We start from the raw sequence: 13,252 nt of genomic DNA on the forward strand, positions 1-13,252 counted from the left end.
GCCTCCCTATTTCCTTTATAAGGACCCTTGTGATTATATTCAGCTCACCCAGATAATCCGGAATCATCTCCCCATCTCAAGGTCTTGAACTTAATCACATCTGCAAAGTCCCTTTTGCCATGTAAAGTAGCATATTCATTGGTTCCTGGTAAGAGGAGGTGGACATCTTTGGGGGGGGACATTATTTTACCTATCACAAATCGGAAGACTATTTTGAAATAACTTGTTCTCGTGCTACTTTGCATAATAGATACAACGTAGACTGTTGCAACTAGATATTTTTTTATAGCAGCAATCTCTATAGCACCAATGTTCAAAGAAATATAATGCAAGCCACATATCAAATTTTAAATTTTCTCTTAGCCACGTTTTAAGAAGTAAAAAGGAACAAGTGAAATTAATTTTAATTATATATATTTATTTAAATATATTAACATGTATAAATATTATCATGTCAACGTGCAATCAATATAAAAATATTGAGATAATTTATATGCTTTATTTCACACTGTCTTCAAAACCCAGAGTTATCTCTATATAGACTAGACACATTTCGTGTGCTCAATACCTGCATGTGGCTCATGACTCTTGTATTGGAAAGCACAGCTCTGTGGCCAAAGTTTTTATAGTTCCCTACCCATTTAAGAGCCAGAATGTCTGCTCAAAGGAATGTGATATGATGTCTAACACATTGGAACGGACCAGGGTTTCTCAACCTCAGCACTATTGACATTCTGGGCCAGGTAATTCTTTGGATGGAGGGCTGTCCTATACATAGTAGGATGTTTAACAACATTCCTGGTCTCTCCCACTCGATGCCAGTAGCACCTCTCCCCCAGTTGTGACAACCAAAAAATGTTTCCAGAAATTGCCAAATATCCCCTAGGGGGAAAAATTGCCCCGATTGAGAACCACTGGACTAGACATAGAAGGCTTGGGTTTGAACTCCATTCTCTACACATTACTCTGCAACCTGGAGGGAGCCACTTGAACTTGTTAAAATACTTTCATCCTTTTTAAAGTGGGTAAAATATTGTCTGGGCTGCCTGAGCCTCAAAAGAGACAGTGTAGATAAAACAACTCTGTAAACTATATATGATCTGCAAGAGGAAGTCAGCATTGTTTACATTTTATTTATGTTTAGCACTCTAATTTAAGTACGACTATTTCAGTACTGATATATTTTTTCATAATATTTGACTTATTTAAAATAAGTTCTGTTTATGACAATTGGATTATAGCTTGGGCAAGATGTTTTAGGTATTTTGTTCTCTTGGCTGTTGGTACTTGTGGCAGTGCAAAAATAAGTAGAACGGGGTCTTTTTAGTGAATGGACCAACTTTGAAATAACTAGGAGCTGCTTTGCGGCCTTCTCAGTTCTCGTAGGGTGCAACCTGCCCAAAGAATTTGCAAAGATGTTCTGTAAGTTACTTTGATCGATCTAACAGTTATTGAACACCTGTTCCTGCCAAGAACAGTGCTAGATCCTGGGAGTAGAAAAGAGAATGAGGCAGGGTTCTGTCCCTCGGAGTGCTTACAAGAGTAGTAGGAGAAAAGGCAGCGAGACTAATGAACAGCATTCAGATGGAAATGGTGCTTTGAAAAGAGTCAGCAGAATGTAAAGAGAAGGTTCAGTTTGCAAAACAAACAGTGGATCAGGGGAAGGTCTGAGAGGATGCAGAATGAAAAAGTTCGTGGAGTAGCTCAACAATCACAGAAGTGGAGCATAGCAGGGAGGAAAGAAATAGAAAAGGAGAAAGTGGAGGCATAGCCTCCCTGGGAAAGGTGTGTCCTGTTCTGCAAAGGACAATTCTTGGCTGAAGGAGTCAACTGGGAGTTCTTACCAGCCAGTGTGCACAAAGCTGGGAGTGGGTTCACCAGCGGTGGGGGAGCCTGGAAACCGCACCACGGAATCCACTACAGGCTCCAATGTCTCTCAACATTTTTTTCTAAGAAGCCTTTTTTAGACATTTTTTCCCTAATTGCCACCTCCTCCTCCGTGAAATTTCAATAACACAGATATACTGTTTATCTATTAATGTAGTGTATGTATATCTGTACTTTATACATAAAAAAAGAGTGAGTTTTCTTTTCCTCCCCCAAGAATCAATTTCCACCCCCTTGGTGGCCAAATCGCCCCATTGAGAATGAGTGCACTAACTCTGGCACTCATGAATAGTGTTCTTGTCCTTGGTTCCCTTGACTCATAAAGGCCTTAACAATAATTTTGTGTTTCAGGGGCTGCCCTGAAAACAGTCACTTTCTTGACCCTTGAGGGGAAAGACTGGAATTGGAGATTCTGAGAAGTGTAGGAGCTATGATCCTGCTCGTGTGCGTTGTGTCTGCCCAGCAGGTCCTTGAGGTAGGGGTTGGAATGAAGTTGGCTATGTGGGCCACGGAGAAGGGCCTCTTTGCTTAATTTGACATATAGGGAAGTGAGTGCTACCAGAAAAGTTGCCTTTCTTCAAATGGACCATGTGTACCCATGGTGCAAGGTCCCTGGGTGAGGCGCCGTGATGGCCTAGAGACCAAAACCCTTCCTGTTTCTTGCCAAGCGCTCCTAGCTTCATCTGAGGTTATTAGAAACAGGCTCAGCTAAAAATAAAGTAGAACTTTATTTTCTCTTTTGCTGTTTTTCTTTGTGTATGGAGCTCTTGCAGAAACCTGGGAGTGGGGGATGGAGGTCGATGGCAGGCGGGATTTAGTCCAGAGCTATCTAACACCTCCAACCATAGACCCTTCATAAAAGTGTGATTTTCTTTCCTCTTTTCCAAAGAATGGCAACCTGGCCACAAACTATAGTGTCAGAAGTATGATGGGACTGACACTCAAAAGCCTTATAGTTTAATTATAGATAGTGAAATACCAATTAAGAAATATGAGGAACCTTTAAATTTGTCCTTTATCATCTACTGTAAGAAGCTCTGTCAGGGCTTCCAATAACTTCATGTGTTAGTCAGGATTTTGGTTGCTAGTAGCTTAAGCTGACTGAACTAGCCAAAAGACATTTTGTAAAAATATGTGGGGGTATCTGTGGATCCCAAGAGCAGGGATATAGCCAGATCTCAGGAAAAGGCTGGAACCTAAAATTAGAATTATCCATGTATTCTTTTGAATTCTCTCATCACTGTGCGTCTGCTTTATTCATCTTTCCCTGTTTACCTTCCTTCTCAGATTCTTGGTTCCCACGGTGGCCGAAAGGCATCCTGCTCTCAGAGGTTATATCAAATGGGCCCTATTCCCCACAGAACCTGATAACACCCCTTCAGCCTTGCAGTCCCAATTCCCAGATGCAAGAATATGATTGGCCGTGCTTAGGTCAGATGAATGCTCCGGTTTGTCAGCTGTAAGCAAATAAGCATGGCTGCTGGAGGCCAATGCTTGGAGTGGGAGTGGGGTGGGTGGGCAAGCAGATGGTAGGCCCCAGAGAAAATAGCAATGGATTGCTGCCTCCTGAAAGTGTCTGCCACTGGCAGTGATCACTGATTTTCCCACCTGAGATAAACCATTCAATTTCAGGAAATTATGGGCATTTTGAATAATGGAAACTTTAGTGTTTAAACAATGTTCTTTCTTTATTTTAAGTGTATGGCTGGTAGGCTTAGTTGGTTGGTACATAATCAACGAGTAATAACTTGAGTTGAGTTTAATTTTCAGTTGCAGACTTCATTCTTAATTCTTAAACCAGAATTCTTATAAATATTTACTATGGATCCAAAGGGGAGTAAGTGAGAATGCAGAAGGATTAGAAACACAGTAGAATGGTGGTTACCAGGAGCTGTGGGTGGGGAAATGGGGAGATGTTGTTCAAAGAGTGCAAATTTCGTTATAAGATGAATAAGTTCTGGGGATCTAATATACAGTATGGTGATTATAGTTAATAATACTGTGTTATATACTTGAAAGTTGCTAAGTGAGTAGATCTTAAATGTTATCACAAAAAAGAAATGGTAAGTATGTGACGTGATGGAGGTGTTAGCTAACGCTATGGTGGTAATCATTTTGCGATATATGAGTGTATCAAATCAACACATTATGCACCTTAAACTTATACAATGTTATCTGTCAGTTATATCTCAACAGATTGGGGAAAAAAGAATGCTGAAGGATTAGCTGGATGATAACACTGCTTACTGGAAGAACAACAATAAAATTGCATCTCTATGGATATGGAGTTATGGTAGAACTGTCCTCTGTGAGAACTCTTCTTTCCCCTCATCTCAGGGGATGGGTCCCAACAAACATTTGTAGTATGTGTAGTGATAGCTAATTGGATCACAAGTGGACACATGACCCAAGATGGCCAATCTAGTTTTCTCTTCTGGAATTTAGAATTGGGATTGGGAGACCTTAGTCAGTTTGGGTGTCTACAATGTGCCAGAAGCTAGAAGTTGAGTGCACAGTGTTGAATAAGAGAGAAGTTACTGTTCCTATAAAGCTTGCATTTTGGCAAGCAGTTATGTTCAGCCATGTGCAAATGAACAGTCGCGTGGAATTATGATGATTTTTACTTCCTCCCAAGGCAAGCTGTACGTGTGGCCCTTCTAGTTCTGTGAGATTGAGACACTACAGTATCTTTTCAATGATTGTATTTGGAGGATTAAGCTAGTTTAAAGTGAATTTTTATTACTTGCAACCAAAAGAGTGTGTATATCTCTATATGTGAAATGTTTTTGATTACTTATTTGTATACTGATTGATAAGCCTTCTTCTTTCTCAAAAGGGAGTAAGTTCTTTGAGGGTATGGGCCTTGTCTGTTTTTAGTATTTTTCTGTCCCTCGGGCTTGGCACCATGTTTGGCACATACAGGCGCTCAGTTGTTGCATGTTATTTAGTGCCCATAAGCACTCAGTGGTGTGGAATGAGTCTTAGGTGGAAATTGGGGGGCATGGAGTGAAATGAGATGTTGTAAAGAGGGAATTTAAGGCTTGTTGGTTTGAATTGAGGAAAGTCATTGTGCACTTCTTTTTGGAAGGTTTTGTTGAAAGATTTTTCCTTAGTTTCAGGGTGAGTGTTAGGCAAGTACATATAAATGATTAGATCCTCGCTAGGTCCTAAATGATTCCTTTGGAAAGATAAGCTTTAGCAACTACATCTTTCACCCTAAGGAGAATAATCCTCTTTATTCCTCATCATGTACTATGTGAGGAGCAAAGATTGCTGGGTAACTTTTTCCAATTGTTATGTTCAGAAATGTATTTACACTCCATTTCAGCAGGTACATTATGCCCTGGCTTTTTGCTGTTTCTCTTAAAGGTACAATTTTGTTCCCTTGTAAAGGTCTTCTATTCCTTTATAAAGTATCTTCTTTTATGGGTTCTTATTAATTGTGCCCTTTATTTGCTTGAAAAGTTGTGTTTTAGGGCCCTGGCTCTAGGGATCTTCCTTAGGCTGTGATGGATTATATGAAAACAATCGGATGGAAAATAATACATATTTAGAGTTAAAATGCAAAAAACTTGTACACAAATCTTCATAGCATTATTCATAATCGCCAAATAACGGAAGCAACCCAAATATCCACTGACTGATAAATGGGTAAATAAAATGTGGTACATCCATGAAATGGAATATTCTGTGGCAATAAAAATCAATGAAGTAGTAATAGATGCTACAACATGAATGAACCTTGAAAACATTATGCTAAGTGAAAGAAGCCAGTCACAAAAGACTACATGTTGCATGATATGGTTGCCTTTCTATGAAATGTCCAGAATATGCAAATCCATAGAGATAGAAAGTAGATTAGTGGTTGCCAGGGGCTGGGAAGAGGTGGATGGGGGGGAATGACGTGTGACTGCTAATGGGTATGGGGTCTCTTTCTGGGTTGATGAAATGTTCTAAAATTGAGTGTGGTGATGGTGGCACAACTCTGAATATACTAGAAACCACTGAATTATATAGTTTAAATGGGTGAATTATATCGTATGTGAATTATACCTCAATAAAGCTGTTAAAAAATTAAAGGCATATTTCTGTGTGTGTGTGTGTGTATGTAAGTTTCTGTGTGCATATGTTTACATATATTTGCAATGTTTCGGATTTTGGCAAAGGCGGCAAGAATCATTAGGGTGGGCCCTTGTTCCATGTCTGCTGGAGGAATTCAGAATGTGCATAAGTATCTTTGGCTCTGCCATTGGCTGTGTGAATTTGGATGGGCCATTTAACCTTTCTTCTCTCTCTCTTTTTTTTTTTTTGTGAGGAATATCAGCCCTGAGCTAACATCCATGCCAATCCTCCTCTTTTTGCTGAGGAAGACCGGCCCTGAGCTAACATCTATTGCCAATCCTCCTCCTTTTTTTTTCCCCCTTTTCTCCCCAAAGCCCCAGTAGATAGTTGTATGTCATAGTTGCACATCCTTCTAGTTGCTGTATGTGGGATGCCACCTCAGCATGGCCGAACAAGCAGTGTGTTGGTGCATGCCCGGGATCCGAACCCGGGCCGCCAGCAGTGGAGCACGTGCACTTAACCGCTAAGCCACGGGGCCAACCCCCCATTTAACCTTTCTTAACCTTAGTTCCTCATCTGAGAAAGGGGGATAAGAAATCGTCTTTGCATGGTCCTTGTAAGAATTAAACGAAATAGGGACTGGCCCAGTGGCACAGCAGTTAAGTGCGCACGCTCCACTTTGGCGGCCCAGGGTTCGCAGGTTCAGATCCCAGGCACACACCGGTGCACCGCTTGTCAAGCCATGCTGTGGCAGCGTCCCATATAAAGTAGAAGAAGATGGGCACGGATGTTAGCCCAGGGCCAGTCTTCCTTAGCAGAAAGGGGAGGATTGGCATCCGATGTTAGCTCAGGGCTGATCTTCCTCATCAAAAAAAAAAAAAAAGAATTAAATGAAATAATATATGTCAGTCAACTAATCCATTAGGCACAGCAGGCACAGTGCCTAGGGCCCACAGTACTTCAGGGGCCCACAAAATGTTTTAATTTCTTTTAAACTCAGAAGAAAAAATGCACTTTTATGTCCAATAAAACGTTTTAATATATAATATTAATATATTCATCTTTATACCAATGTGGTCATAAAATACATTTTATATATTTTTTTATGGAAGAAGGGGCCTATGAAGGCAAAAGTGCCTCAGGTCCATGGAAGGCATCAAGTGCACTTGAATGTGGTAACTCAGTGACACGGGCTGAGTCTATGTTATTGCTCTGCAAACTCAACAAAAACCTCCTCTAAAATTGCACCAGCAATTTATCAACAGTGCGAGCAGCCTATGCAGAGCAGCTCACCTGCACACACCTGGAGGCACCCACCTGGAGGCGAGGAGGAGCACTGGATTGGCCAGACCAGGTTACTGGCATGTTCTTCAGTTTGGTAGTGCCCATCATCCTCTTGTAGGGCATCTTTGCCAACATTGCTCCCATTTGCTGAGTCTCTGTTATGGACCAAGCACTTTATGTTCCTGTCTCTGATCCTTACAATGTCTTGGCAAGATAACTAATATTGTCCTGAGAGTAGCGGATGCTGTTGTGCCCTTCCCCATATCTTCTCTAACCACCTGATATTACCTGCAGCTACAGTTTTTGGCATGCTGGTACGTTCCCACCGCAAGGACCTGCAACTATCATCTTTGTCATCTCTCCCTCTCTTTCTTCTCCTCCTTCTTAAAATCTGCCCGAGGGCCTCCTCTAGCATCCCAGGAGCTTGCTGTGTTGCATGTAGAGGCAACCTGGAAGTGCCAAGGGGGATTGAACTCCACAGGGAAGCCCTCAATTGGTGGATGGAAGTAAGTAGAAAAATGCTACAGCTTCCCCCTTTGTAGTGGGTGATTCTGAAATGTCTTCCTTGTGGTTTCTCAGAGCATCTCCGACAAGATTGAACCCCACCTGTCCATATCAGGAACCCACTCGTTGATGCACATTTCATTGGCGTTTATGTCTTCACCTTACTCTCCCCACTCCCTCCCTTGGGCTTCTTGAGATCACCTCCCATATAAACTACCTGCATTCCCATCCTTCTTCAGGGTCTTCTTTTGCTAGAGCTCAAATTAAGATAACAAGTTTGTCAATGCAAAACTAAGGTTCAAGAGAAGTTCGGGAACTTGCCCCAGGCTCACTGGCCATAAACAATGGAGCCAGGTTTGCAACCTGGGTCTATCTGGTCACAGGGCATTTTGTCTTCCAGCCACTGCCATGACTACTATTACAGGTCAGGGGTTTCTTTCTTAATTGTGATGGAATCTGCCATTCATGATGCCACATAGATGTTCAACCATGCCCTAGGTGGGCAAAGGACATCTGAAAGGGCAGGAAATCATGGTGTCTCACAGCCAGACTTGTCCGGCTCCAAAGCCTATATCCCTTCTCCTAGGAGCCCCTGTTTCTCCTTGGTGGTTATGATGGTGGTGATGTTGATGATAATGTTGATGATGGCGGCGGCAGTTTTGGTGGCCAAAGTTTACTAGCCCATCAATGTGCAATGTACCATAGTCATGTTCTCATATTTAACACATTCCACAATTCAATTCACAGAAAAGAAAAAAATAACATCTCTTCATATTTTGAACACTTAAATGTACCAGAACCATCATTTTCTCATTAGTAATACTGTTCTGTTACTTAAATTTACTTGTATTTGTGGGAAGAGTGTCATTTCAGTCACTGTGCTCACACAATCCTGCCACTTTGGCGTGATAGTCCATTACTTTCTCTAGAGTTGAGCTGTGAAATATCACTTCATAAAATTGAAATTTATTTATGAAATGGTAGTAAATGGAAGATTAACGAAAACCAGGCTTATCTATTTATTTCCAGTAAGGAGGGGAAAACGTCTTTAAATTATACTCTGTTTTATCCACAAGATATAATTTCACACAGATTGCTGATTTAATTATTATATTCGTGTTTTTGAAGCAAATACCCTAAAAAGAATTAAAATGTGATTATTTTCCCTTATTTTTCATTGTAGCCTGTAATGTCAGTTGTGCTGTTCAGCTTTTGCGCTGGTTCACTCAAAACTTTGTTGAAAGAAGCCAGAAGATTACAAGTTATTTGTTGGCCCAGCTTTTTGGCTACAATTAAACATAAATTTGAAGTAGAATATAAAGTCACTGTGACAAGCTATACTTTTATACATGGCCTAATTTAACAGTAACCAAGCAGCCAGCAATAAGAACTAGATTACATTCCTTCATAGCTATTTTTAAAATATATATTTACAAAGGAAGATGGAGATTTTTAGACCCTGAACATAACCTCAAATTATCAGTTACTTTATCTATAATTCTAATTCTGTTAGCTTTATGAATTTTTCCTCTGGGCGACTCAAACATACTTGACCTCTCTCTGAACACTAAATAGTGGTGGGAATATATTCTTAGCTTGCTTTTGTTTAAACAAGGAGTGTGGAACCAACCGTTGTGCTATAATCCCCACCAGCGATCTTCCTTTTATATCCACTCATTTCCAGATCTAGCTTTCTCAGGGAACTCTGGACAGAAAATGCTGCCTATGAATGAGCTGCATAAATTGTGCATAGTCACTGTCCACCATCTGTTTAGACTTCTGTGGATATTATCACTTGAGATGGTGGAAACTATAAGAGAAACACATTCTTTATAAGGCAGCATTGAATGCAAAAAGAGGTGAGAATTGTAAGTTGGCAAAATGCAAAGGGGCAGAAAAGCATAGTCTGCCAGGAACACATTTATACCGATTGTAGTCTTAGCTGTCCGTAAGTGACAGCTAAGCATTTAAAGACCATAATGAAGATGCTTCCAGTGTTTTAAATGTAATAAACAAAACATGTAGGAATTACAAATATAGTTCATGAATTAGCAACTGTAAGAACAAAATCCCACTTAATCTAATTAATACTTACTGAGGGAGAAGTATTTGATCATCTTGTTACAGGAAATAAGAAGAACAAAGGAAATAAGGAACTGATTGGAGAAGATTAAGCATTGAATGAGGTGATTTTGCAACGTGGCATTTTTAATCATTACATTTTGAGCAACATTTATGTTTTGCCAAGTGTCTTCCTAACATATTTAAGCTATTAAATTACTGATAGACAGGTTTCATTTGAAAGTGAAAGTGGCACCTAAACTTAAGAATGACTAAACTTCCTACTGGGTCCAGAGGGAGTTTTTAAGATATTAAAAAGTAAAACTGAGCCTCAAGAGATCTAAAAGCAATTTGAGAAATGATGTCTTTCACACTAATAAGATGCTCCTAATAATTAGGGAAAATGTTTCCCCTAATGTTTCCTGGATTAGGCCTAAGGGAGATCCTGGCCATTGATTTCATTTTCACTTTAATTAATGTGTGACCCCATTAGGATCCATCCATTCATTCTTTCAGGTTTCATTCATTGATCCTGTGATCTTCAAGGACTGCTAAGCACTTTGGATCTGCATGGACAACCCTTACCCTTAAAGAGATGACAAATCATGCACACACTATGAATAAGTGGAAGCTATAGCCCTTTCTTGAAGTTCTCAGAAGTCGATAAGATAGCAAGGAGCTTCATGAAATACAAGACAACCCTCTGAGAACCATCACAAGGACATCCACTGTGTGTCACATTCAAATAAACACAAATGCAACAACCTCCAAAAGTAGAAAAGCAACTTAAATCTTTGTTCTAGTCAAAGAATTAAGTTACACTTTAAAGAATTTGTTGCAATTTAAAGAATTAAAGTGAAATTAAATACCATGACACACAGAAAATCTTCAATGATCTAAATCCTTAAATCCTACTCCTCACAGCATGGTAACTGTCTTTACATAATTTCTGTCTCTCCTCCCCACTCTCCTCTCTTCCCTCCCCTCTCTTCCTTTTCCTCTCCCTACTCAAACTACTCAGGATCTTGTCTCTTTCACAGTACTGCCCTGCACTTCCTTTCTGGATCTGTTCTTTTCTCCCTGGGATGGAGTTGCTCTCGACTGTCATGTAGATCATGCTATCTTCTCCAAACTTCTTTCAGTTTACCATTCTACCCATTACCCAGATCAGTACAGACAACGGCCATATCCTGTACTCTCCAAGCGTGCTGCTGGCTTCCATGCAGAAGCGGGAAAGAATGGACAGCTCCCCAGCTCTGGGTTCGCCTTAGTCATTTTGACCTGAAGCTTGGGTGTGGAGTCTCTCGTGGAAATCTAAGGGCCTTAACCACAGAACTCAAATCCAATCCTAGGGACCAAATGGAGAATATTCCCTGATTCTCCTCCCCCCTTCTCCTGTCCCTCATGTACAACCACCAACTCTTCTCTCCTCCCCCAGTTACTTAGCATAGGTTCCCAAGCAGATCAGTGGATACCAACTGTAGCAGATACTTTGGTGTTCTGTCCAAGCCCCTTTTCAGGGACAATCCACTCAAGTCCACCTGCTGGGAATGGCACTTGGTGAAGGCTCACAGCTGCGCCCCTCACTGGAATTGTCCTCAGCCCCACAGAACTGACTCTCCCATGGTTACACTCCCTGTGAGAGGGCAATCCATAGCCATTGACTGGCTGATTTGGGGATACAAAGGCCTGGCCTCCTTGCCTCTGAAGGGCCACCCCAGATCCAGAGCTCCTTGTCTGGTCAGCTGAGGCCTCCATTGAAACTGCATTGCAGATCGACTCCTTCCTTTGCCTGATCTTTCCCTCCTCACAGGTTTATTTCCCTGGAGGATTCTCTAATAAACCCTCTGCATGCAACTCCCTTGTGCAGAGTCTTTCTCTAGAGAACTTAATCCTAAGACTATGACAAATGCTGCTCTTTGGTGAGGATAGAGAACTTGGAGGAGGCTCCAAATAGACTACATTTGAGCCCAGTTACACAATAAATAACAGCTGCATCTAGTATGGAGTGTGTAGATTTTATGTAAACACTGGGAATTTCTAGATGTCTGTAGAACCCATCCTCCTAACTCACACATGAAACTTGGAGCTGTTTTGTGATTTAAGCAGCAGTTTCCTGCTAATGGTGAACTCGGTGAGTAAGTCATTCACATTTACGTTCTCCACAAAACTGTTCCTCATCAAAATGTGTTTTGAGTGCTCGAGTGTTTTGTTATTTTGGGTCATAGTAATGGGCTCTTTGTACAGTGTGTTAGCTTATGTTCTCAAGTCTTCACTCTCTTCATGCAGTATGATCTTGCAGTGTACTAGAGTGAATAGAGTATATTTTCACACCCCATCGGTCTTGGGCTTTGCCACATGACTTGCATTAGCTAGTGGAAGGTTAGCGGATATGATGCAAGTAAAGTTCTTACATATGCTTACATGGTTAGGCTTGGCTTCTGGTATACTAATATTGCAGTGGTTAGAACATGCTCCAGGTAGCCATTACCCTTTCAGTCTGGCTTCATAGAACAGATCTGGACCCAACCTGATGCCTAGAGCCAAACTCAGCTGACTGCAGCCTGAAACAGAGCCACCTAAGATGTGTGAGCAAGAAAATAATGCTTATTTTTGTGAGCTACAGAGTTTTGGTGTTGTTTGTCATCTAATATTATTGCAGCTATAAATGACTAATACATATCATTTAGTAATACATATAATAAATATAATATATATCAAAATACACATTTGTTTTTTGACCCATGTTTCACATTCTTCAGCTTAAATCACTTTAATCAAGGTTACCGTCTTTCTCTTGTTTCATCTTTATCTTCTTCTGAACTTTATGTTCTCCTTTCCTTGGTCCATCCTCTGAGCCCAAAAAACCCTGTTCCTCCCAGTTGTGCTTTCATGTAGTTTGGTGGTGGTGCATGAGGCATAAAAAAGGGATAAAGGAGAAAGTCATTTTGTTTGGCATAGTCTGAGAAAGTTTCATGCAGGAAGTGACACCTGAGCAAGTCAAGGAAGATAAGGAATATTTCAGGTCATGCGATTCATTCAGTGAGCATAGAATAAGCCCCTAGTATGTGCTAGGCATTGTGGAATACAAAGGTAAGCAAAGCAGTCAAGGTCCCTTTTATCATGGAGCTTGCGGTCTAGTCTTGCAGGCAGCCATTAGTCATAAATTGACACAAAGAGATATTGGCATGAGCGAAAAGTGGAGAAGCTAGAGGTAAATGCTTGGGGATTCACAATCTGAAGCCTGACCAGAATGGGTCACCAGGGATTGAATGTTACTGGTGAGGAGGTAGCCTGGCTAAGCTATGTGCCTGGGCAGGGGTCATAGAAATGAGTCATTCATTTGAAGGGCCAAGATGCTATCTTAGACTTTGAAGTAGAGTGCTGGGGCTGGTCTCAAAGGGTTGATAGTGGAAAGGTTTCTGGAGCTTGAGGTTCATGTCCATGGCAGCTG

At 40.9% G+C, this 13,252-nt stretch overlaps 1 protein-coding gene across 1 annotated transcript in view; it reads left to right on the plus strand.

The window, feature by feature from the left end:
* The window catches only part of LOC147912018 (rho GTPase-activating protein 6-like), a 46,563-nt gene extending 40,602 nt beyond the window's left edge, over nt 1-5,961 (plus strand). Inside the window, exon 2 of the mRNA XM_087426520.1 lies at nt 4,070-5,961. Within this exon, the coding sequence (XP_087282646.1) occupies nt 4,070-4,105 (36 nt within the window). The 3' untranslated portion in view covers nt 4,106-5,961. The remainder of the gene's footprint in view (nt 1-4,069) is intronic.
* Nucleotides 5,962-13,252: the final 7,291 nt, after the last annotated feature.

Source organism: Ceratotherium simum, chromosome X (genome assembly GCF_057802395.1).
Source record: "Ceratotherium simum simum isolate JZ-2026a chromosome X, ASM5780239v1, whole genome shotgun sequence".
Taxonomy (NCBI): Eukaryota; Metazoa; Chordata; class Mammalia; order Perissodactyla; family Rhinocerotidae; genus Ceratotherium; species Ceratotherium simum.